Source organism: Littorina saxatilis, linkage group LG4, assembly GCF_037325665.1.
Source record: "Littorina saxatilis isolate snail1 linkage group LG4, US_GU_Lsax_2.0, whole genome shotgun sequence".
NCBI lineage: Eukaryota > Metazoa > Mollusca > Gastropoda > Littorinimorpha > Littorinidae > Littorina > Littorina saxatilis.
In genome coordinates this window covers 45650851-45677012 of record NC_090248.1, presented here as the reverse complement: position 1 = coordinate 45677012, position 26162 = coordinate 45650851, and the positions used below count along the sequence as shown (strand labels likewise).

Here is a 26162-nt window from a genome sequence, read left to right as displayed (position 1 = left end):
GTCGGAGGGCTGGGTGTACAGGTCCAGGGAGGATTGAAGGTACTCGGGAGCAGAGTCGTTGAGACACTTGTAGACCAGAGTGGACAGTTTGTAGGAGATTCGGGTGTTGACAGGGAGCCAGTGCAAGGAGCGAAGTAGGGGGGTGATGTGGTCTCGCTTCGTTTTCCTCAACGTCAACCTGGCAGCAGCGTTCTGGACTCGTTGTAGGCCATGAATGGATGAGGCAGGGAGGCCAGCCAGAAGGGAGTTGCACTAGTCCAGATGAGTGAAGATGAGGGAGACAACCAGCTTGACACAGGCGTCGTGGGTGAGGTAGGGACGGATGGAGATTACAATACTGATAAAAAGAAAGAGAGAGAGAGAGAGAGAGAGAGAGAGAGAGAGAGAGAGAGGGGTAATGATGGTGGTGGTATCATTTATAATGTATACTCTCAAGTAATAATACAAATAATAGATTCTTTTTGAACTTCCACCCTACAATAGTCAAAAGTCACTAAAATACAAGACACCCCTACACCCATAAGATTGGACAGGGTGACAGACAGGTAGGAGGATAAGTGAAGCAGACAGACATTAGACATACACACACACTCTTGCCTAAAATCTTATAACAAGAAGGGCAAAGCCCATACGACTCACATGCTTTACACATTTTTCCTACCAAAATACATGTGACCTTGACCAGGTCATCCAAGGTCATGCAACACAAAGCTGTTAATTCAAGACATAGGAAGTACAATGGTGCTTATTGGCTCTTTCTACCATGAGATATGGTCACTTTTAGTGGTTCACTACCTTATTTTGGTCACATTTCATAAGGGTCAAAGTGACCTTGACCTTGATCATATGTGACCGAATGTGTCTCATGATGAAAGCATAACATGTGCCCCACATAATTTTTAAGTTTGAAACAGTTATCTTCCATAGTTCAGGGTCAAGGTCACTTCAAAATATGTATACAATCCAACTTTGAAGAGCTCCTGTGACCTTGACCTTGAAGCAAGGTAAACCAAACTGGTATCAAAAGATGGGGCTTACTTTGCCCTATATATCATATATAGGTGAGGTATTGAATCTCAAAAACTTCAGAGAAAATGGGAAAAATATGAAAAATAGCTGTTTTTTAGGCAACATTTATGGCCCCTGCGACCTTGACCTTGAAGCAAGGTCAAGATGCTATGTATGTTTTTTGGGGCCTTGTCATCATACACCATCTTGCCAAATTTGGTACTGATAGACTGAATAGTGTCCAAGAAATATCCAACGTTAAAGTTTTCCGGACGGACGGACGGACGGACGGACGACTCGGGTGAGTACATAGACTCACTTTTGCTTCGCATGTGAGTCAAAAACCTACAATTTTAAACTGTGGAAAAAGTTAAGCTGAAATGGACACTTCGCCTTGGTCAATAACCTAACATATATTCGCATAGGGTAACCACTCTGACAAAAATTCAACATTTCTATTCCTGATAAAATTCAATTTCTTTTCATCATTTCTTCACAAAACATACCTCATCCTCTGGTGTGTCCATGAACCGTACAACGACCTTGACCCTCCAATCCAGAACCATGCGCCAGAAGTCACCCACAGTTCCTTCCAGCGGAAGCTGCGTCACGATGTAACCTTGCTGTCGAGTCAGCGACTGTAAAATACATAATATAATGACTTTTTATCTCTTTCCAATCACACACCATTGCTTTCCCCAGGGAGAAAGCAGCCCAAATTTCCATGAGGGTAACCTCACAGGACTATATAAATCTTATCCTTATCAATCACTAGCCATGAGGGTAACCTCACAGGACTATTATACATCTTATCCTTATCAATCACTAGCCATGAGGGTAACCTCACAGGACTATTATACATCTTATCCTTATCAATCACTAGCCATGAGGGTAACCTCACAGGACTATATACATCTTATCCTTATCAATCACTAGCCATGAGGGTAACCTCACAGGACTATATACATCTTATCCTTATCAATCACTAGCCATGAGGGTAACCTCACAGGACTATATACATCTTATCCTTATCAATCACTAGCCATGAGGGTAACCTCACAGGACTATATACATCTTATCCTTATCAATCACTAGCCATGAGGGTAACCTCACAGGACTATATACATCTTATCCTTATCAATCACTAGCATGCACTGGTCGATTCTCAACCATGTCCATGCAACTACAATTTGTGTAATACTCTGTATCCATTGAACAATTTTCACAAAGAAGTGTAGGAGATGTGTGCAGTAAAAGACCAAAAAATGTAGATTGAAAATGTATGGTGAAAGCTTGGTTATGAGTGCAAATAAAAATAGAATACCAACTTGCACACAAATGCACACATACTCACATGATTACTAGATATGAGTGAAAAAACATATGAGCATGCACATTAACTCTTAGGCTGGTTTTCGCGACATATGTCGCGCTACTTTACATATACTGTCACCTGGTTGTCACGATACATGTCGCGCTACTGGCTCAGTCTGTTTGGTAGGTTCCGATTACCTCCCATGGATGCGAAAACCTATATGATCGTTTTTCTTTATTTTTCTCTCTGTTAATTCACCAGTGGCTATGTAACATGTGTTACAGAGTTGCACCCGTGTAAGGGTTAACTATTAACTGCTTCAGCAGCAAATGTGTATATACCATTCAAACCAACCTGTACATACCATTCAAATCAACCCATACAAAAACCCACTACCCAGACCACAACTTCTGGCTCACTGGTAAAAATACTAAAAAGCAACCAACACAAAAAGCAACTGTACCCAAACCAAGCCATTTCAGTTTGTTTTTGCTTACAGGTAAAAACACGGCGTTGATGTAGTCACTTTCGTTGTCCTCGATTGTCCACAGTCTCACACGGTATTGCTCCACTGCACACAGCAACAAACATTACTTCAAGTTTTTGTTTTCATGCATAATTACTGTCCATAATTTATACCAAAATCAAACCAAGAAATCCAGAAACCTACGGCCGAAAAGAAACTCCACATGTGCTCTTTTCCAAACATCAATAGATCAGTGATACCGATACCTTTGCACAATATATTTGTTATGGTACAGATGAGAGCTCTTAGATTCAACATTTCAAACACACCCCTCTCTCCCTTCTCTGTCTGTCTGTCTCGTCTCTCTCTCTCTCACACACACAAACACAAGACAAGACAAGACAAGACAAGACAAGACAAGACAAGACAAGACAAGACAAGACAAGATAAGACAAGACACACACAGACACACATACAGACACACACAGACACAAACACACACACCCACACTCAGCCCTCAAAGTCTTACAAATACCCTTTCTGAAAGCAGGCCACAATGATAAAACACTCCTACCAGGCAGGACCTGAAGAGATCTGTTCTTCTGACTGTTTTCCTCCAGCTTTGCCGTACTGACCTGGTCGTCAGTCACCTCAGGACGCAGCTGAGTCAGCATCTAACAATTAAATAACAATTTGATAAACAAGGGAAAGTAAGCATTCTGAATGCATACAGCATTTATGGTAAGGTGCAAAAATTAGAGACAGAGCAAAAATGGTGTTGTCTGTAGGTAGACAAAGAAGAAAGTGACCGAACGCGGTCTTCTTCTTCTTCTTCTGCGTTCGTGGGCTGAAACTCCCACGTACACTCGTGTTTTTGCACGAGTGGAATTTTACGTGTATGACCGTTTTTATCCCGCCATTTAGGCAGCCATACGCCGCTTTCGGAGGAACCGAACGCGGTCAAGGGGAAAGCATCCACGCTAAGCTGGCTGGAACAATCTCTGGCATTGCCCAGCGATTAGTCCATGTGCTACTCATTAATATTCATGAGGTTACAGCGGAGGAATTCCGATTTCCCATAAATGTCCTTGTTACCCACAAGACTTTTTATGGTAAGGTGCAAAGGAGAGACAGAAGAGACATATAAATAAAACACACAGTCAGTCAATGAAAACACAGACAAGGGAATACAAGTTGCTGCTCGATCATGGCCACATAGTGACATTTATTAATTCTAGTATTTACTATTTAGGTTTCTTTTATGATTATCCTTTTCTCTTATCATCTATGAACATTTATACAAAAAAAAAGGAAGTAAGACAAAGTTAATGTATTTCCTGATGAATTTGATGAAAGCAATATAAGAGATAAGGCAAAGGTTACCATAAATTAAGGTATTTTTGGGACTGACTCACCGTGACACAGGCGCTTGGCTACTTATGGGAGACAAGCGTCTGTGCAGCCCCAAAACGAGCATGTGTGATAGACTAAGTTAGAGTTATGTAGAACCAGTCTCCTGGCACCCGAGAGAATAACAAGCATAGAAATGAACAAGCGACTTTCATCCTCAAAAGAATTTTCATTGGAAGCACAAAAGGACACACACACACACACACACAGACACACACACAACACACACACACACAGACAACACACACACACACACACACAGACACACACACACACACACACAACACACACACACACAGACAGACACACACACACAAACACACAAAACCACACTCAAGCCCTCACCTCAAACTCTGTTCGTATCTTCTTTCTGACGGCAGAAGGGATTTTACCCCCTGACTCCCCCTCCCCTGGCTCTTCTTTCTTTGTCCATGGTGAGTCGCTGACCAATTCCTCCCTCTTGACCTGCGTGTCGCGACCAGCTAGCCACTCGCCCACCACCTCATGCAGGAACTTGTACTGACTCTGTTGGTTTAAACAACATTTTATTCCAAATACATGACATAAAATAATTGAAAATATGCAACTAGGACACAAACTCAAGCAAATGCTTATTTAACATGCCAGGAGATTTACTAACTGTTCAAAAACACAGAGTAATGCAGAACAAATGTGACTGCGCATGATGCGAGAAATAAAAACAAAACAAATTAAATACTCACAATTTGTATTGTGCACTTAATGCATATGACATGTGCAATAGAGTACCGTAAGTGAGAGTGATGCTGACTCTAATCTCCTGGCCCCTGAGAGAATAACAATTTGTGAATTGTTATGTCTTCGTTAACATGAGAGTACAGCATTTTTTGGTCTTTTTATTATATGCGTAAGGGTGTGCTGATATTGAACTTCAGTTGTGTTTTGTAAATGTCTGTGTATCGGTGTATCATGTCTTGCCACACACATGCCAAATTTCCTTGTATTGATGAGGACAATAAAACTTCTTGTATCTTGTATCTTGTATACAAAGATTAATGCTGAGTTTCTGTGTGTGTGTGTGGGTGGGGGGGGGAGGTCTGTAGCTCAGTCAGTAGGGCGCTGGTTTTATCGCCAGTTTGTCGCAATAATCGGTGTTGGTTCAAGGCCAAGGTACTGCGGGGATTGTTCTGTATTTCCCACCTGTAAGGGACGGAAGCACTCTAAATGCAGTCAACATGTACAACACACACACACATACACACGCACGCACACACACGCAAATACACAGTCTTGTATTCCAAATTATAGACAGACAGGTAACACAGGCAAGCCTAGAATGTTCTGTGTTATGTGTCTTCCAATGAACTAACCACAGTCTGCACCATGTTGACTCGCTGTTTTCTGAGCCGTTTGACGGTGGGGAACACAGACACCTTGCCGGTCGTCTCCACCTGGTAGCTCAGCATGTCCAGCGCGATGAACGTCCCTGTGCGGCCAATGCCTGCACTGTGAAACATACACACAGGCATGAATAAATAAATAGGTGCTGTGCAAGAGGCATATCACAATACTATTGATCATTGTCTTCAAAACGAGCTTCTGGATAATTTGTCAGATATGTTTATTTTCTGTATTATAAGTGTTCGTCTGTCTGTCCCCTTCAAAGACCGCTGGGTCGAAGATCAGTGACCGTGACGTTTTGTCATAACTAAACGTTCCAATAACATACCTTTCTTGTTTTTTGATTATCACAATATTTGCTAAGTGTCCATAACGCACTGAGTCATGAAGACATGAAGAAGTGTCATCTCGGGTTTTCTCTAATGCACCTGTCTGTCATACAAAACACTGTGTAGTTTGAATGATTGCATTGCAAGCATCGCAAAGTCAAAGATATAGAGTCAGGCTTACAACAATGGCAGGTATTACTGTAACTGTAAATTCTGACTCGCTCCAACGTACCTGCAGTGAACCAGAAGAGGACCGGTCAGTGGTGAGGGCTGGCTGATGACGCATGACCAGAACTGGACAAGGGCCACCGCACACGGCACGCCATGGTCAGGCCAGGAAGTGAAGTGGAACTGGTGGATCTCGCGGGCTGTTTCACTCTCACTGGCCTGGAAGCACAAAAGAAAGCGTTATCTCAAACACAATGCCCCCCCCCCCCCAAAAAAAATGCAGTATGTCTGGTGGGGGAGGTGGAAGGTAGCTCAATTCGCAGTGACCAGGGCTGATTTGCATGAGAAAGTTACCAACTGGGTGGGAACAAGCTGCAGGGTCGGATTGGTTAAGGGCAGATTATACCTGCACAGTTTCAGCGGTACAGACGACGCACTGCATATTATTGATGCTGCGATAGGGATTATGACGAGTACTTGGCCCGTTTTCCTTTCACGCAACGTGTAGCGGGCTGGGATAATCTGCAGTGCGTCATCTGTCCTGCTGAAGTTACATGGGTGAGCGCCAGGCCTTAGAATCACAGACAAACCTCAATTTCCCACTCAGTTGGTAACTTCCTCGTGTAGATCGTGTGATCCTCGACGCGTCACAAGTTTGAATCCAGGCCAGGACGGACACTGGTCAACTTTATCTGATGACTTAACGACTATATCCATGTCCCACTCCTGTGTCACAGCCCAGTGGCTTGTAAAAGATGTTCATTCTGTCAGAAGTGCAGGTTGCTGACTACATGCAGCGTGACTCTTGTTGCAGCTAGAGTTCCACTGAGAGGAAACAACACAAATTTCCACGCAGTGATTGTTTAAATAATAAAAAATAAAATATTACAATAAAAAAATAAACAAGTCGCGTAAACGGTAAAGCGAAAATACAATATTTAGTCAAGTAGCTGTCGAACTCACAGAATGAAACTGAACGCAATGCCATTTTTCAGCAAGACCGTATACTCGTAGCATCGTCAGTCCACCGCTCATGGCAAAGGCAGTGAAATTGACAAGAAGAGCGGGGTAGTAGTTGCGCTAAGAAGGATAGCACGCTTTTCTGTACCTCTCTTCGTTTTAACTTTCTGAGCGTGTTTTTAATCCAAACATGTCATATCTATATGTTTTTGGAATCAGGAACCGACAAGGAATAAGATGAAAGTGTTTTTAAATTGATTTCGAAAATTTAATTTTGATAATAATTTTTATATATTTAATTTTCAGAGCTTGTTTTTAATCCGAATATAACATATTTATATGTTTTTGGAATCAGCAAATGATGGAGAATAAGATAAATCGAAAATTTCAAAACTAAATTTTCATTTAATTAATATACTTACTCAACTCACATAAATGGCATTAACTTCAGTTCATTGCTAAGATATTGAAGTAGTACTCGACCCTGGTAAGGGGGGAAGTAACTCCCAAAGAAAACAAAGTCCGTAGTCAAGGACGGGAGTCACCTCCCCTACCGGTAACCCGCGCATGCGCGGTCCTACTACCGGCCGTCATTCCCCCACGGAAACACACACCTGTAACACATATAATGTTAGCGGGGATGGATGGGAGGGTATAAACGATGTGAGTTGAGTAAGTATATTAATTAAATGAAAATTTAGTTTTGAAATTTTCGATTCAATCACATATTCTTACCTCAACTCACATAAATGGCAGATTGCACATAAAGGCGGTGGGATACTCACATTAATCTCTTGGAAGTATCTGGCCTGCGGCAACCATAGCTGGGAGGCAGTTGATACCGTCCGGATGAGTGCTGGCAATGCCCCGGAGGTAGTAGCTGAGGAAGACATCATGAGTCGTCCAGTATGCAGCTTTGAGGACGTCTGACATCCTTCCAGACTTGAGGACAGCTAAGGAAGTTGCCCACGCTCAAGCCTCGTGCGTACGAGGTGATCGAGGAGGAAGGACTGACTGCCCCCCCCCCCCTTTTGTGTCTGCCACCACTGATAAGCATGCCTTATAAGTGTGGAAGACCATCTGGAAAGCGTGGTTTTTGCAAAGTCTTTATTTCGGGCTTAAATGATCGAAATAAACAACAACTCCGGAGCTGATGCTCGAAACGGAGCGGTGCGCGACAAGTAAGCCTTAAGCGCGCGTACCGGACAGTTAGAAAGATCCGGATCGCCGGGGGCTAAAAATGTCCCGGAGAGGCCGAATGGAAATGATCGGTGAAAGTTGACCAGGTTTTTGATTCTTGGCGAGAAAATCGGGACGGACACGCAGTGAAACCGAGCCGTCTCTTTCGAAAGTGATATCCCGGTCTAGGCCTGAGAGGCCGTGGATCTCACTGCCCCTCCGCGCGGAAGCGAGCAGTATGAGCATGAGAGTTTTGCGCGTAAGGTCAGAGAGACTAGCGTCTTGTAAAGGTTCAAAAGCACTAGAACGGAGAAATTCGAGTACTAGAAGAACGTCCCAAGCCGGGACAGAAGTTCTCTCCGTTGCAGAACTGAGGGCCGTGCCCTTTAGCACACTCGCGATAACTCCCCCGAGGGAGATGGAGCGTCCAAGTTGCTTAAAAGTAACAGAGATGGCTGAGCGGCGAGCGCGCAAAGCGGACGCGGCGCGTCCCCGAGCGGAGAGCCATGCCAGATGGTTTGCGACCTGCATTGATCGCAGGGCGACCGGGACAACATTGTTAGCCGCAAGCCATCGAGTCCAAGCCAGCCAGTGTGACTAGTAGACAGAGGGGGTGGCCTGTGAGCCTTCTGGCCTAAGTCCAAAAGCAAAAACGGAGGCGCCTGAGCACCCCAGTGATCTCCGAACCCTCTCCAGGCGTGAGGATCCAGGCCCTCGGGGCGATTGTGCAGAGTCCCCGTTCTGGGCTGGAAAAGCTCCCCTCGCCGGCGGCCGAGCGGGATTGGCGGGCCGCTGGCGAGCCGCATGGGGTCCGGGAACTAATGCTGACTGGGCCAGCGCGGTGCCACGAGAAGGAGATGAAGCCGCTCTAAGTCGGCTTTAGGCTGAACCCTTCCGATGAGTGGAGTGGGAGGGAAGGCGTAAGCCTCTAGCCCTGTCCGGCTGATCGTCATCGCGTCGATCTGCCAAGCTTCCGGGCCCGGAAACAGACACAACGATCGGGAGGCGACGTGAAAATCTCGTGGCGAAAAGGACGACCATCGGACGCTCTACCTGCGCCCAAAGAAGGAGGAGCGCCTGATGGGTGATGGTCCACTCCGTGTGGAGGATCTGGAAGGAACGGCTGATGACGTCGGCAAGGACGTTCAGGCAGCCGGGCAGATAGCGAGCCGAGATCAGGATCTAAGAAAGAGTCTCGCATGCTCGGCTGGACCACAGCCGAGATCGGGACCCGCCCTGTTTGTTGGAATAAGCAGAGACCGCCGTGTTGTCGTAAAGAAACAACACATGGGTGCCTTGGAAAGCGGAGAGAAAGTGATGAAAACCCAGAAAGACCGCCTCGAGCTCGAGGCGAATGTTGTGCCATAGACCGCTGCTCTTGTGACCACCGACCGGAAGTCGTGTGCGTGTCCAAGTGAGCCCCGCAGCCCTTCTGTGCTGCGCCCGCAAAGAGATGCGTGTAAGGAGGAGGAAGCGCTATGGGCACTCCCTGCAGAAGCCAAGGAGTGTTCATCCACTGAGGCGTGGTCTGCTGCAACCAGACCCCGAAACGGAACTGAGACGTCCCAGCCGTGTGACGTCGGATTCCAGACTGAACTGAGCGCCGCCTGCAGTTTGTATAAACGACGTTGAGTGGGACGGACTGCCCACTCCCGTGAATCGAACACCATGCCTTGGTGCAACACCCCGGGGACGACCAAAATTCTGCCGTAAAGTCCCAAGAAGGGGTGGCCGGGAAACTCCTCTATAGCCTGCTTCCGCAGAAAGAGAAGGATTTCCGCCTGTAAAGTCTCCTGAGCGTCTGGGCTGACCGGAAACCGGAAGTTGGCCGGCGCCCTAGACGAAGGGGCTTTGCCTTCCTGCCAAGGAAGGCGGAACACCGATCGAATCACCCCCATGCTCCATAGGCTGCTTGTCCGAGACAGCCAAGCTGGAAGAACCCGGAAGAGGCCGCCTGCTACCAAAAGGGTAGAGGCTGGGGGGGGGGTGACTGGATCGGGGGTGGCTCATTGGGGGTTGGGCTTGCGCCCAGACCCCCGCTTCCCGAAGGAAGGTTTACGCTGGTAAGGACGGGACCGTGACCCACCCCTACCTGCGCGAGACGACTGCTGCCCAGAAGAGCTGTCTGGCGCTGACGCAGAACTCCGTGGTTTGTTGCTGTGCTGCTTAAGAGCGAGTTCCGTCAGTTGCACCACATGTTGGTCACGAGTTTCCTCAGTTTGCTGCCGAAGGGCATCCAAAGAGCGTGACCCCAGCAACGCACCCTCTGAAAAGGGAGAGACTCTCAAAGAGTCTATGGTGGCCTTATCCGTCAGGCGAGAGCCGTTAAGAAAAGCCTCGCGCCTCCAGAACACCACCTGAGAGTAGAGCCGAGCAGCAAGCGTCATCTGACTGTCAGTGACCTTCGCAAGCGCCGCCAGGAGCATGGCAGCATCAGCCTCAATAGCATCGTCACGAAACCTAAAAGGCTCGATGGACGAAGCGATGGCTCTCGTGAGAGACCGGATGAGCGTTTCCGCTAAAGAGGTCAGTTCAAGGGAAGAACGCCCGCTTTCCTCCAGCCCGAGTAGACTCTGTTCCGTACAAACGGAAGTCCTATCTCGGCTATAACCATCCTGCCGCAAGCGAGCCAGTTCTGGAGTCACCGGAAGTGGAGCTGTGGGCAGCGAAAAAGAGGAGAGAAGAGAATGTGGCCTGCTAGGCAGCCGCGATCTTCTTGAGTTGGCTGGGAGGCCGCCGCCTGCCTGAGCCGAGGTTAACCAAGGCTGGGCAGAAGGGGGGGCTTCCCCATGAGCAGCCAAAAGAGGGTAGGGTGTGTTAGCGTCCGCCAACACCTGAGCCATCACAAACGGGACGGAAGGAGATTCCATGAAACGGAACTTCGCCCTCGTGTCCCCCGCGCCCGCAAAGTCTGCCAAAGCAGAAGGAGGGGGTGCGACAACAGTAGAGTCGGCGGAGACACCCTCAGGGAAGTACCGTGAGGTTATCTCCGCAGCCAACTCCAGAGTAGGGCCCAGCTTATTGGGAATCCGTAAGGGGGTAACGGATTCGGAACGATCCTCATCCCCTTCCTGTTCCTCTGCAAAACCTTCCTGATCCCCATCGAAAGGAGGGTCCGGCAAACCGGAAACCCACCCATCCACGGAAGAGGAAGTGGCTAACGTCGGTTGAACAGTAGACGGAAGCACCGCAAACTGTCCACCAACAGCACCGCCGACAACCGGAACCGCCGCGGCGGAACCGGAAGTCAGGGCCGGATGTCGATGCGTGACCAGGGACGGGATAGCAGGGACACTGCCACCGGAACCGCTAGCCCGCTGTCCTCCACCGGAAGTGCCTGCCACAGCACAACCGGAAGTCGAGGACGACAACCCGCGGGTAGTCCCGACCGGAAGCCCCGAGGGGAAACCAGAGGAGCCTACCCCCTGCGAGCTCGAAACAGGAACGGCGGCAGCCGAACCAAGAGCTACAGGACGATGACCGCCGACAGAATCTTGCAGGCCAGAGCTGGACAAGCAAGACGCTGCTGCCTGTCCCCCAGAGGCCGGGACAGCCGAAACTGATCCCAGGGGGGCAAGCTGGCGCGCTTCGCCGCTCCCTAGCGCTCCCGCCACGTGATGGACGGTGTACTGCCGGGGAGGAGCCGTCTGTGAACCCGAAGGAGACGCAAGAGCGTAACCAGGGAACGCAGGCAAGTGTGAGCCCCCAAAAAGATGGGGACTCCCACAAACGCCGCCCAACGCCGAAGTGCTAGAACCGGGCGGCGCTATGGACGCGAACCCCCCTGAAAAGGCAGGGGGATCCGCTACCGAACCGGAAAAATCCGGTCCGAGATCAGCCGAAGTGATCGTCGCTGAAGGCCGCAGCCTAGAAAGTGAAGCCACCCCCCCCACGCCAGGCGGGAGGGGAGCGACAGGCCTTTCCACAGAATGCAAGGCAACCAAATCATGCTTCAAAGTAGCAAACATTGCCAAGATTTCTTCCCGAGACACGGACTCGCTAGGCCGAGGCGCCTGCGAGCGCGAGAGAGGAGAAGTAGCGCGTTCCTGCGTAAGAAAAACCGGTGACGGTGACGTGGAGTCAATCGAAACCCGTTCTGACTTCTTAGTCACCGGGTCAGTAACCAGAACTAAAGACGTAGCCTGTGACGAAGTTACAGAGGCACGCGTCTTTGATTTAGACTTAGACTTGTCCTTATCTTTCTCTTTCCCCGGTGAAGAGAGCAGAGAAACAAGATTGCCCTTGCTTTTAGAGCTTTTGTCCGCCATTTGCAATTTCGAACACGCGCACGTGGAGACGAATTACAACAGCGAAATACTCAAACAAACGCAACGCGCAGCGAAGAGAAGTGAAACGATCTTACCTAAAGATAGCAACGCAAATACCAGGGTCAAATGGCCTTCCACAAAAGGCCAAGGCAAAAAAGATGCCGGAGTACCACAACACGTCTGTGCTCGAGTGTTGAAGTGGGTGGAATGACGGCCGGTAGTAGGACCGCGCATGCGCGGGTTACCGGTAGGGGAGGTGACTCCCGTCCTTGACTACGGACTTTGTTTTCTTTGGGAGTTACTTCCCCCCTTACCAGGGTCGAGTACTACTTCAATATCTTAGCAATGAACTGAAGTTAATGCCATTTATGTGAGTTGAGGTAAGAATATGTGATTGAACGTAAATTTGGATCGTTTTATAAAAGAAATATTTTTTTTACAATTTTCAGATTTTTAATGACCAAAGTCATTAATTAATTTTTAAGCCACCAAGCTGAAATGCAATACCGAAGTCCGGGCTTTGTCGAAGATTACTTGACCAAAATTTCAACCAATTTGGTTGAAAAATGAGGGCGTGACAGTGCCGCCTCAACTTTCACGAAAAGCCGGATATGACGTCATCAAATACATTTATCAAAAAAATGAAAAAAACGTATGGGGATATCAATCCCAGGAACTCTCATGTCAAATTTCATAAAGATCGGTCCAGTAGTTTGGTCTGAATCGCTCTACACGCACGCACGCACACACACACACACACACATACACACACACATACACACACACCACGACCCTCGTTTCGATTCCCCCTCGATGTTAAAATATTTAGTCAAAACTTGACTAAATATAAAAAGAAACAAGTCGCGTAAGGCGAAAATACAATATTTAGTCAAGTAGCTGTCGAACTCACAGAATGAAACTGAACGCAACGCAACGCAGCAAGACCGTATACTCGTAGCATCGTCACTCCACCGCCCGTGGCAAAGGCAGTGCACGTGGAATTGACAAGAAGAGCGGGGTATTCGTTGCGCTGAGAAGGATAGCACGCTTTTCTGTACCTCTCTTCGTTTTAACTTTCTGAGCGTGTTTTTAATCCAAACATATCATATCTATATATTTTTGGAATCAGGAACCGACAAGGAATAAGATGAAAGTGTTTTTAAATTGATTTCAAAAAAAAAATTTTGATAATAATTTTTATATATTTAATTTTCAGAGCTTGTTTTTAATCCGAATATAACATATTTATATGTTTTTGGAATCAGCAAATGATGGAGAATAATATAAACGTAAATTTGGATCGTTTTATAAATTTTTATTTTTTTTTACAATTTTCCGATTTTTAATGACCAAAGTCATTAATTAATTTTTAAGCCACCAAGCTGAAATGCAATACCGAACCCCGGGCTTCGTCGAAGAGTACTTGACCAAAATTTCAACCAATTTGGTTGAAAAATGAGGGCGTGACAGTGCCGCCTCAACTTTCACGAAAAGCCGGATATGACGTCATCAAAGACATTTATCCAAAAAATGAAAAAAACGTTCGGGGATTTCATACCCAGGAACTCTCATGTCAAATTTCATAAAGATCGGTCCAGTAGTTTAGTCTGAATCGCTCTACACACACACACACACACACACACACACACACACACGCACACACACACGCACATACACCACGACCCTCGTTTCGATTCCCCCTCGATGTTAAAATATTTAGTCAAAACTTGACTAAATATAAAAAAGATAAGTGACCCACCTGGTCAACAGCCTTTGTGACACTGAGAACGCGGTGGATGAATTGTGCCTTCTGCGTCACTTTGGTTGACATGATGGTGTAGCAACCAAACGTGCAGCTGGTTCCTTCCAGTACTGGCCAGTATTGCTCACATTTGATCTGACAACAACACACACTTCACAACTCTGCAGTTCACTGTCATTTCAGTAAATGGTATTCTCGTAGATAATACCTGGTACATGCAAATACTTATAAAAAGCGACATGTAGCATGCGGGACTCAGTTTTTTCAAGCATCAAAAGTAGAATTGCAGAAGTGATAACATTTCTTCTGTTTTCTTTTTTCACCCATTTAGTTGCCCTCTGTATGTAACATATGGAGTTGAAGACATAAGCCTCAAATTGGCACAGATATGTGGATATTTCATGTTGGCATGAATACACAGCTGCTACACACACACACACACACACACACACACACAATCTTGCCGCAGTTGAGTACACACACACACACACACACACACACACACACACAAACACCCCCCTCACCCCAATCCCTACACACACACACACACACACACACACAATGTCCTTACCTTGGCCCCCTCACAGAGGTTGGTCAGCATGACAATCTTGCCGCAGTTGTCAGTCCACACACACACACACACACACACACACACACACACACACACACACACAAATAAACACCCCCCCACCCCCATCCCCACACACACACACACACACACACACACAATGTCCTTACCTTGGCCCCCTCACAGAGGTTGGTCAGCATGACAATCTTGCCGCAGTTGTCAGTCCACACACACACACACACACACACACACAAACACCCCCCATCCCCACACACACACACTCACACACACACACACTGTCCATACCTTGGCCCCCTCACAGAGGTTGGTCAGCATGACAATCTTGCCGCAGTTGTCAGTCCACACCATGTGCCAGAAATCTCTCAAGGTGTCTACCAGGGGACCTGTACAACAAGCCTACAGTTATAACTGGCTTTCAACCACTGGCTTACACATTATGTTTACAGTACAGAAGAACCCATCTGACGCTCCTCCCCCAACCCTTTTAAGCCCCCACTAATTAAAACTCCTTCCCATTTCATTTTTGGGGCTGCACAGGCACTTGCTCCCATAAGTAACCAAGCGCCTGTGTCATGGCGAGTCAGCCCCCAAAATGACCAGAATTTATGGTAACCTTAGGCCTAAAAAAAAAAATAGGTGTGGTTACGGTAACCCGACCTACCCTATTTTTAAGGGCCAACCCTATAACTTTTTACTATTCCCTTCGCGTATCACCAATTCTTGTCCCAAATAGAAATATTTTCTGAGAGGACGTTAACTCCCCCCCTTTAGTTAGTTACTTTTTATTACATTAGTCACAAAAAAAACAAAAAAAACAAAAACCGAGTGCAGAAAACGCAATGAAAGCGAAAGCGCTCGAGTCGCACACTTATTTCCCTGTCAAGTAGGTTTAATTTGTACAAATTAGAAAAAAAAATTTAAATAAAAAAAAGTTATTGCCTACCTTCCTACCCTATTTTTTTTGTTGGCTATGTTACCTTAACCACACCTATTTTATTTTTTGGCCTTAGCCTTATCGTTTGTATTGCTTTCATCAAATTCATACGGTAATACATTAACATAATGTCTTATTTCCCTTTATAAATGCACATAATGTAGAGAATGACAATGATAGAGAAACCTTAGCACTAGAATTAATATATAAATGTCACTGACATGGCGATGAGCAGGAACTTTCATTCTCTTGTGTTTTCATTCACTGATTGTGTGTTTTATTTGTCTCTTTTTTTTCTGTCTCTCCTTTGAACTCTAAAAATAAGGTCAACTGTAACATTTATTTTCTAGTGTAGTTTCATGCGGGTAGGTTGGACGGGCAGGGTAGCCAAAGGACATCATCACAAATATCCACACCCAATCACATGCGTCTGCCTAGTTCTGAAGAGTAGCAATTAATACAGTGTACTCCTTTTTAAGACCTCATTATGTACAGAAAGTCTGAGAAAACAGGGTCTCAAGAAAAAATGCAAGTATCACCAAGTTCAAAATTACAACCTGGCAAGGAAGTGTCGTTCCATGCAAAAGGGCTATGGCGTGTCCGCAGGGAAAAATATAGAAATGTCAAATGATTCTCAATAGACGATTTCCGGAAATAACTCGGTCGGGTTTGTATGTGAAAGAGTGAGTGCCCTTGCTTTACTCAGACAAACATCACGTGGTTTCTGTACATGTGCTTGAGACACACCCTCTCGCTTGTGACTGGCGTGTCATGTCACCTTTCACTAATGGGAAGAAACTGACGTTATGTACAGGTGCAGGGCATCGACTATCTGAATTGCACTTTCCCCAAGAGCAACGATTTCTCCCCTCTCTCCACGCTTGTTAACTTCGAGCACGCGTTGGCCGGAACCGGAAGTCGAAATATTTTTTCGAGCATGAAGCGGCATAACTCTGCCGAACGGTCATGTAGCAGTGACAGAGTTATTTCCAAAAATCGTCTATTATGCCTGCCTTACCTTGTGCTGCTATGTAGGCCATGCTCTCAACAAATCCCTGAAAGCATAACAAGGCATCAGTATTATACTGCACATTTATTAAACATCAGTCAGACCTGGGAACCCCTGTTTTGCACTTGGAGTATTCTCAAACAAACTTCGGTGTATTTTTTAGAAAAATCATCGTACTCCACAGAGCATTTGAATATTCATGATTCAAACATGCTTCGCACGCGTCTGTCGCACTGCTAATTTAGTTTACTGGCCAATACTTGTAAAACAAATGCTTCTTTCAATGTTTAGTGACAAAAACTGTAATCATGTGTGAAAATGCCGGATCTGATTTGGGATGCGCTTGTGAAGAAAAGTAGAGTAGGAATTTTTCTCGTCATATTTTTGTCTACTGATCGTATTCTAGACAATCATGCGTACAAAATACGGCGAAATCGTATGGGTTCCCAGGTCTGATTAGTTATTCAAGGACTGTGCATGTTGACACATAAAAGCACCAACACACAGCAGACAGAAATGCTTACGCAAGACTAAAGTGCACATATGAAAAGCCTCTGTTTACTGCATTTTACTCAAAGCTAAATCTTATTGATTATTTCATGATGACAAAATGTCGATTAGCAAAGAACACACACACACACGTACAAACACACACACACATAAACACATGTATGCTATACACTAATGGGTGATCACGCAGAAAACATGTTTCTTTCCTAGCACCCGACCAATTAAGCAGAATTGCTGGCATCTGAAGTTATGGATGCACACATTTACATGTTGTTTTTTGCAACACATGCATATACACACACCATGGACAGACAGACAGACAGACGGATGGATGGACAGACGGACAGACAGATAGACAATTCCTTGAAGATGGACTCACATCTATGTAGCTTGCGTTGATGTAGTCACAGTCTGTGTCGCTCTCTTTGGCCAGGAGCACTCTGGAGTCATCATCTACCATAACAGTAACACACATAACACACATAACAGTAACACACATAACAAACTCATGCATCAAAACGTAAACAATAAAAAGTGTACTCACAGTTTAAAGGTACTGAACTTGTCAAATCCAGGTGCACGGAGCCCCTGGGGCTTTTAGTCATACCTCAGGCAGCTATCCGTTGGAAGAACTACCAAGTTTCATTGACTTGCACCCAAAGAGTCAAGAACTGCGATTTTTTTACGAATTAATTTTGTACTCGGACCCGGCTGGTCTTGACCTATTTTTGGATCTAAATTTAGATCAGGTAGATCACCACATCATGCACAAAAAGACACGTCACTAGCAAACTATGTCAGACGTCATCATGAGTTTGTGTAAAACAAAATGGAGGCCGGAATCACTCAGTTGAATCGAACTCCGACCAAACACCACGTAATAACTAGGTTAATTTATGCACTCGCGTGAACAAGAAACTGTCGAGCTTCACAGATGTCGTCGTTGGGTAGTTTTGGGTTTGTTTTACTACCATAGGAGGATTTTTGAACTGTAAATGCACTCAGCTGCAACAAAAACGCAAAACGAAGGCTGTGAGCTGCACTGTGCCTTTAACAATTGGCTCAGTATGCACCAAATGTTAGGGTCCACTTTTTTTTCGTTTCTGTTTTGTAGCTTACTAGTAGTCGTTTGCTATTGAACCTCATGCGGAAAAAGAACTTTCCTCCAAAAAACTGAAAGGATGAGGTTTCAAACAGGAGGATGACTATAAATGGGAGTACATTTACAGAGGTTATGAACTCAAAACATTGTGATACAACAGGGTCTAACAAGGGAGGGCAGTCTTAATTAAATTAGGGGGTCTCAACTCATTGTCTCCCAGGTACGGATATATCCGTATCCACTCATATTGCTCTATCTGACCTGGTACAGATATATCCGTACCCACTCATATTGCTCTATCTGACCTGGTACGGATATATCCGTACCCACTCATATTGCTCTATCTGACCTGGTACGGATAGATCCGTACCCACTCATATTGCTCTATCTGACCTGGTACGGATATATCCTCACCCACTCATATTGCTCTATCTGACCTGGTACGGATATATCCTCACCCACTCATATTGCTCTATCTGACCTGGTACGGATATATCCGTACCCACTCTAATTGCTCTATCTGACCTGGTACGGATATATCCGTACCCACTCATATTGCTCTATCTGACCTGGTACAGATATATCCGTACCCACTCATATTGCTCTATCCGACCTGGTACGGATATAACCATACACACAGTCACTTCAGTCGCTTCCTGTAACGTCGATCTAACGCCTGCATTCAAGGGTGTTGATACACATTTTCTACACAGTTACTACAATTCTGAGTGACCTGCTGCAGCACAGCTGGTCTGGGCCAAAAAAAACTTGGTCAACAGAGGTGGGGTAGAAAATGTTGAAAGACGGGTTCCACTGTACATTTCAAGGGGAATAGCATTGTACTGCTGCACTGGGGGATAGCATTGTACTGCTGCATTGTTGGCTGCACGCCTGACTGCTGCGCTTTACTTACATGGCAAGATGTCTCTGAAGCGGTTTTTCTTCTTCTCTTCCCCATTCACTTTATTCGCCACTGTCACTTGGTCCTGTATGCCCTTGGGTAACGCCTGAACTCAAAGAAAGCCCAAAAAAGCAAATTAGTTGAACTTTAAAGACAGAATCAATATTCATTTGGTGGTTTTTTTCAGTGGCTTTCAACACACACACGGACACACACACACACACACACACACATCAAACACATTTACCTGAAACTCTTTATCAAAGCCACCAATTGCAGTCATTTGACAGATGTGGGCCCTAAATGCTTCCTCCTCAGTCGGTTCCGTTGTGGGTGAGAAAGTCTCGGACACATTAGCGTACATGCTGTCTTGACCTTGACCTTCTACAGGCGAAGAACTTGATGGACCATTTAGATCTTTCATTTCCACCTGCAGCGCTGAAAGAAGATGTAGGATCATGGATTTGAGTATGGTCAAAGATTACCATTTCAGTGATTGCGTTGGGGTGGGGGGTTCAGGCAAGGTGGAATGAATGGTTCATGGGGAAGAGTGTTGTTGTATGGGAAAATACATGGAATGTGCAATAAAGTGTGTATCAAAAATGCGATGAGTTATATTGTTAGATTTTCACATGCTGAGAAATAAGGTCAAACACACACACACATACACACACACAAACGCACGCATACATACATACACATACTCATACACACAAACATACACACACACACAGGCAAACATATACACACACACACACACACACACACAGAGACTTACCAGTTGTCTGATTTTCTGGATCCGCAGCTCCAGTATCTTCATGTGCAACTAGCTCCTCTGATTTGTTCCTCCCCTTTTGCACCACTCTGCACACACACGTACACACACACACACACACACACACACACACACACACACACACACACACACACAGACAGACACACACACACACACACACACAGACACACAGACGGACACACACACACACAAACACACACACACAGCTACAGCTTTACATCCTGCACTTCATGGTATACTGCTATCACACATCATGAAAAGAACATTAAAAGAATGTTACTTCTTCAGCGTTCCAGAATTTTCTGGTGTGTGAGCTCGTTTGCCCATTTGGGTTCCCCAAACTAAACTCTGAGAGCATAGTCAGCTTCACTCCGCTTTTGTTTAGTAGGCATGCTGGGTCTTTTCGTGTTTCCACAACCCACCAAACTCCGATATGGATTACAGGATCTTTTTCCGTGCGCACTTGTTCTTGTGTGTACACACGAAGGGGGTTAAGTCACTGGCAGGTCTGCACATAAGTTGACCTGGGAGATCGGAAAAATCTCCACTCTTAACCCACGAGGCAGCAGCAACCGGGATTCGAACTCACAACCTCCCGATAAGGAGGCGGACGTCTTACCACCATGCCACTGTGCCCGTCGAAGAATGTTACTAAAACAACTCACAATGAAAAATACAATACTTGACTAAATGTAAAAAGGCCACAAGGTCGAAGGAATATTGATAATGATGGAATACATTACAGGGACACAAAAGTTCACTGATGAGTTTAAATGGAAAATTTCAATTGTAAATTTTCATTTGATTAATATACTTACCCAATTCTCATAAATGCATTGACTTCAATCTCACATGCTGGATGTTGAAAAACTACTCAAATTACCTGCCCTTGCAAGGGTGGTAACCAAGCTAAAAACAGACGCCATAGCCGTTGCTATGCCCTGTCCCACCTGGTTACCCATAACCCACCGTGCACCACGTGAGCGCCGGCATCCGGAATAATCATTCGAGACTTCTCAAAAACCCGTAGGAAATTAAGTAGCGGGGATGGATGGGAGGGTATTAACTATGAGAATTGGGTAAGTATATTAATCAAATGAAAATTTACTATTGAAATTTTCCATTAAATTACATATTCTTACTCTAATTCTCATAAATGCAGATTGCTCCTAAAGGCGGAGGGAACTTACTTATGTCCCTGAGAGAACCTGTCCTGCAGAAACTAACGAGGGCAAGGAAATGGCTCCATCAAGTTAAGAGCAGGAGATGTCCAGGAGGTAAAAAATCAATGAACACGTCATCAGACCTCCAAAGAGCTGTTGGCAAAACTTCGCATAGGCAAAAAGAACACCACCAGCGAGAGAAGAACCCCAGGCTCTGGACTCCTGAACACCTGTAAAGGAACAGAGGGAGGACTGAACACCTCCCCCCCCTCCCCCCCCCCCCCTGTGTTCAATAAGCTACCACTCATAGGACTGTCCTAAGAAAGTAGCAACACCTCTTGTGAGCGTCAATTAAGAGAAAAAACCCTGAGCGATCCAATTGGATTCCAGCCACCTACTCGCGTGGAGGAACCCACCCTGGAGGAGGACCCTCTTGTCCCAAATCTGTGAGGCCGAGTCCCAAAGAGACTTGAGGAAAGACTAGAAGGCCAGCATAGCCATCGAATCCGTCTGACCGAGGATCAAGGCTAAGGACCTCGCAGAGGTCTGCTCTCGTGCCAGTCTGGCAGTGATAAGAGCCTAAAGCCTCTCTATTCTCTCCTGTGAAGGATGAACCTTCCAAGAGACAGTGTCGAATGGCATGCCCGGGTAAAAAAAAAAAACTGGAATGGGGACAGTTCAGATTTTGCCTGGTTTACTGAGAACGCCAGGCAAAAAGCCTGGTTCAACACCATCTGAAAGTCCAGCTGGCAAGCTGATTGACTCTGATAAAAGATCAACCAGTCCCCGAGGTCGTCCAGAGACGAATAGCTCTCCGTCTGATCAGAACACCGACTGAATGCCCACCATGGTAACAATTCATGGCCAGCAACAGCCTGTAGGGCAGAGCCCTGAACTGAAAAAAACTGGTGACCCCAGCAGAAACGGAGCCACTTCCTGTCTGCGGGACGCATAAGGAAGGCTCGTGTGAGAGCACAGAGGAAAATCTCAGCCAAAGCTGATACCTCTAGACCATGCCATCCCACCTCCTCCGGAGAGGAGAGGGAGGAGTCACTGAACGAAACACCCACTTTGTGACCGGGAGCGCATCAATGCGCTGCCACTTGTCTATGAAGGAAGGGCAAGACTGAGGCTTCTGAGTAGGTTTTATCAAAACCCCGAAAAAAGCCTGTCCCTTGCTTCCTGTAACCGGTGTGAAATCAAACCCCTTGTAAAAGAAGGAGATCACACCTGGAGAAGACAGTGTGGGCATAGAACATCACTGAACGAACTCATCTGCTCGGTGATGACCCTAGCCCGAACTGCCAGCAGCATGGCTACGGCCCTATCCGAGGCATCCTCCCTAAACCAAAACGAGTCCAGGGAGGAATTCTTTCTTTCTTTTAATTTGGTGTTTAACGTCGTTTTCAACCACGATGGTTATATCGCGACGGGGAAAGGGGGGAGATGGGATAGAGCCACTTGTCAATTGTTTCTTGTTCACAAAAGCACTAATCAAAAATTTGCTCCAGGGGCTTGCAACGTAGTACAAACCTTACTGGGAGAATGCAAGTTTCCAGTACAAAGGACTTAACATTTCTTACATACTGCTTGACTAAAATCTTTACAAAAATTGACTATATTCTATACAAGAAACACTTAACAAGGGTAAAAAGAGAAACAGAATCCGTTAGTCGCCTCTTACGACATGCTGGGGAGCATCGGGTAAATTCTTCCCCCTAACCCGCGGGGGGTCCAGGGAGGAAAAGATGGCTCGTAGGAGAGCACAGAGGAGAGTCTCAGCAAAAGCAGATAACTCTAGACCATGCCGTCCCACCTCCTCCAGAGAGGAGAGGGAGGAGTAACATCACGAAACCCCAAGTTCCCTGTGGTCTATTTGTGAAGCGGAGCGGAAAAACTAGCCCTTGGCAATGAAAATGTCTGGATCAGATCCTGAGACTTGACATTCCAACCTATCTTCTTCCGCACTAAAAGTGAGAACGAAGCAGCCTGAAACCCAGAAGCCAGCCACTGGCTAGCAGAAGGAGGAGCAGGACCATGCGCATGAAGCAGCGGAAAAGGTGTAGGCTGAAGACCACTACCCTGAGGTGCGGGTCAAGCCAAGAGCTGCAACATGTGGTAGGCAATCACCGGAGACTCTGCAAATCGAAACGATTGCGAGTAAGCCCGCGTAAACCCAAAGTCATCCGCAGAAGAGGGAGGAAGAGAGACACCCTGCTCTGAATCCGCCACCCCATCCGGGGAAAAGTACGCTGCCACAGCAGCCGCTTTTTGCATAGCAAGCCTACAAGCAGTAGGCAGCGCTACACACTCTCCCTCCTCAACCGAGGAGTCCTAATCCCCACCAGCAGTTGTGTCAAAACACAAAGGAGGGGAGACAGGGGAGGCAGCGCACTAAAACTCCTGCTGATAACACCGCCAAGAGTGAGAGTGAAAAGCGTGATCAGTCTCTGTCTGCCAACCCAAACCGCCCACCTGACGTGAGGGGGGAGAGGGGTTGGTAGAGCGCCCTGCCGAAAAGGAGGGCGAGTGGGGGTACGAGACAAAGCCAAGACCGGCCAGCCGTACCCCACCCTCTGTGCGAGAGAAGCGTCCCAGTGCTGAGAACCAGTCTGCCTGGTTTGAGCCACGCCGCGCCCATGCAGAGGGGAAAGACTGTATGAGAGACGCAACCGTAAACGGCCGACCCCCACTCGTTCCACCTGCTGACGTCCTGTAGCCCACCATTCACCCACCCCGAGGGACATATGCTGGCTGAGGATAATGACCACTGGCAAGGCGATACTGTAGTCCGAGTCCCCACCATCCATTGTGTCAGAACACAAAGAATGGGAGACTGGAGAGTTAAGAGCATGTTCTGTCTCCGCCTGCCACTGCCACCGCTCACCTACCCCAAGGGGGTAGGGGAGTAGGCAGCCGGCACAGCACCCTGCCGAGAACAAAGGAGAGCCAAGCTCATTGTTTCCCGACCGCTGTGCGAGAGACTGGCCCCAGCCGCCAAAACCGGTCTGACCAGTTTGAACCAACCCGCGACGAGTGCCGGCAGCTTACACAGCCCCCTGCCCCAAATGGGGCAGAGGAGGAGTATGTAACATAGCCTGGAAAGGCCGTACGTGGCACCCCTGTTGTGCAGACTGGCTTGAGCCACACCGCGCCCCAGATGGGGAGGGGGGTGGCTCGTCACAGCAGTAAACCCCTGGAGGGGGGAGAGACGGGGTGAGAGACGGGGTGAGAGACGGGGTGAGAGACGCAACCGTAAATGGCCGACCCCCACCCGTCTACCTGCTGACGTCCACTAGCCCCACCGCCCACCCACCCCGAGGGGGGGGGGGGGGGGGGGCGGCGGTTGCCGGGCAAGGACAATAGAGGCATAGACTGAGAAGACAGTCCAACAGCGCCCACCCGATCCCGCCCAGAGGGCGGGAAACAGTGGGCCGCCGTCACAGCCCCCAGCCGATCCTGCCCTGAGGGCGGGAAAGGGTGGGCCACTGACACAGCCTCCTGCCCCCATTGAGGCAGAGTGGGAACCAGCCCACGGGCTGTGACTTACCGTGCCCCCCCCCCCACTCCCCCTTCCAAACGGTAAGGGGGCTGCATGCCCGACTCAGCTGTGCTAAAAGCAAGGAGAGCGGGCAGAGACAGGCGGGGAGCGGGCAGAGACAGGCGGGGAGCAGGCCCCCTCTCCCTACGGAGAGAGTGCTCGTGAACAACCCAGTACTACCAGAGGCAGAAAGGGCTGAACCGAACTGGCCATTTGCACCAGACCACGGTGCGAAGCAGGAACCCCCCCCCCATCTCCCAACACACAGAAATACCGGAGGTAATCAGAGTGGTCAGAGGCAGGTACGGAGCAGGCCCCCCCTCCCGAAAGGAGAGGGTGCTCGCGAACAACCCAGAGCCACCAGAGGCAAAAAAGGGCTGAACCGAACTGGCCATTTGCACCAGACCACGATGCGAAGCTGCCAAGGAGTACGCCGCCACAGTGGGCGGGCCGATCGTGCCTGAAACAGCTGAGAAATAAACACATATTTCATCGTTAAGTCCCCCGAAAGTGGAAGACACTGACTGGTTCTCCTTAAGAGGAGAGGAGGGCTGGGAAGAAAAAACGAAACCTTATCCGCACGAACAGCTACTACAAAAGCAGTACTACTCGAAGGGTCGACGACCCGCACAGAGGTTTCTAAAAAGGGCTAACAGCCTTATTCACTTCCTGCCTAGCCCTAAGTTACTGCTTGCCATCAGCCATCTTGTAAATGGCCGAAATCGTAGTCCACCAGAAAAGTAAATTTCTGAAGCGGCTGTAAACTTTCTTTCTTTCTTTCTTTATTTGGTGTTTAACATCGTTTTCAACCACGAAGGTTATATCGCGACGGGGAAAGGGGGGAGATGGGATAGAGCCACTTGTCAATTGTTTCTTGTTCACAAAAGCACTAATCAACAAATTGCTCCAGGGGGGCTGTAAACAAGCAGCTATAACAAACAACAATTCAATTCAATAACAAGAAGGGCAAAGCCCATACGACTCACATGCTTGACCTTGACATGACCTTTACAGCAATGACATCATACACAGAACTGCTTTACAAATTTTGTCCTACCAAAATACATGTGACCTTGACCCAAGGTCAAGGTCATCCAAGGTCATGCAACACAAAGCTGTTAATTCAAGACATAGGAAGTACAATGGTGCTTATTGGCTCTTTCTACCATGAGATATGGTCACTTTTAGTGGTTCACTACCTTATTTTGGTCACATTTCATAAGGGTCAAAGTGACCTTGACCTTGATCATATGTGACCAAATGTGTCTCATGATGAAAGCATAACATGTGCCCTACATAATTTTTAAGTTTGAAACAGTTATCTTCCATAGTTCAGGGTCAAGGTCACTTCAAAATATGTATACAATCCAAC

General features: G+C 47.0%; 1 protein-coding gene across 2 annotated transcripts in view; it reads right to left on the bottom strand.

Annotated features, from left to right (window-relative positions):
* LOC138964884 (receptor-type tyrosine-protein phosphatase epsilon-like) overlaps positions 1–26162 on the bottom strand; it is a 66667-nt gene that overhangs the window by 11677 nt on the left and 28828 nt on the right. For both annotated transcript variants that reach the window (XM_070336951.1, XM_070336952.1), the window contains exons 7-19: positions 20069–20154; positions 19538–19728; positions 19303–19396; positions 17667–17740; positions 16787–16823; positions 15120–15217; positions 14243–14380; positions 6141–6295; positions 5549–5684; positions 4545–4724; positions 3364–3463; positions 2821–2894; positions 1515–1646 (exon numbers count right to left, since the gene is read on the bottom strand). In XM_070336951.1, the coding sequence (XP_070193052.1) occupies positions 1515–1646; positions 2821–2894; positions 3364–3463; positions 4545–4724; positions 5549–5684; positions 6141–6295; positions 14243–14380; positions 15120–15217; positions 16787–16823; positions 17667–17740; positions 19303–19396; positions 19538–19728; positions 20069–20154 (1495 nt within the window). The remainder of the gene's footprint in view (positions 1–1514; positions 1647–2820; positions 2895–3363; positions 3464–4544; positions 4725–5548; positions 5685–6140; positions 6296–14242; positions 14381–15119; positions 15218–16786; positions 16824–17666; positions 17741–19302; positions 19397–19537; positions 19729–20068; positions 20155–26162) is intronic.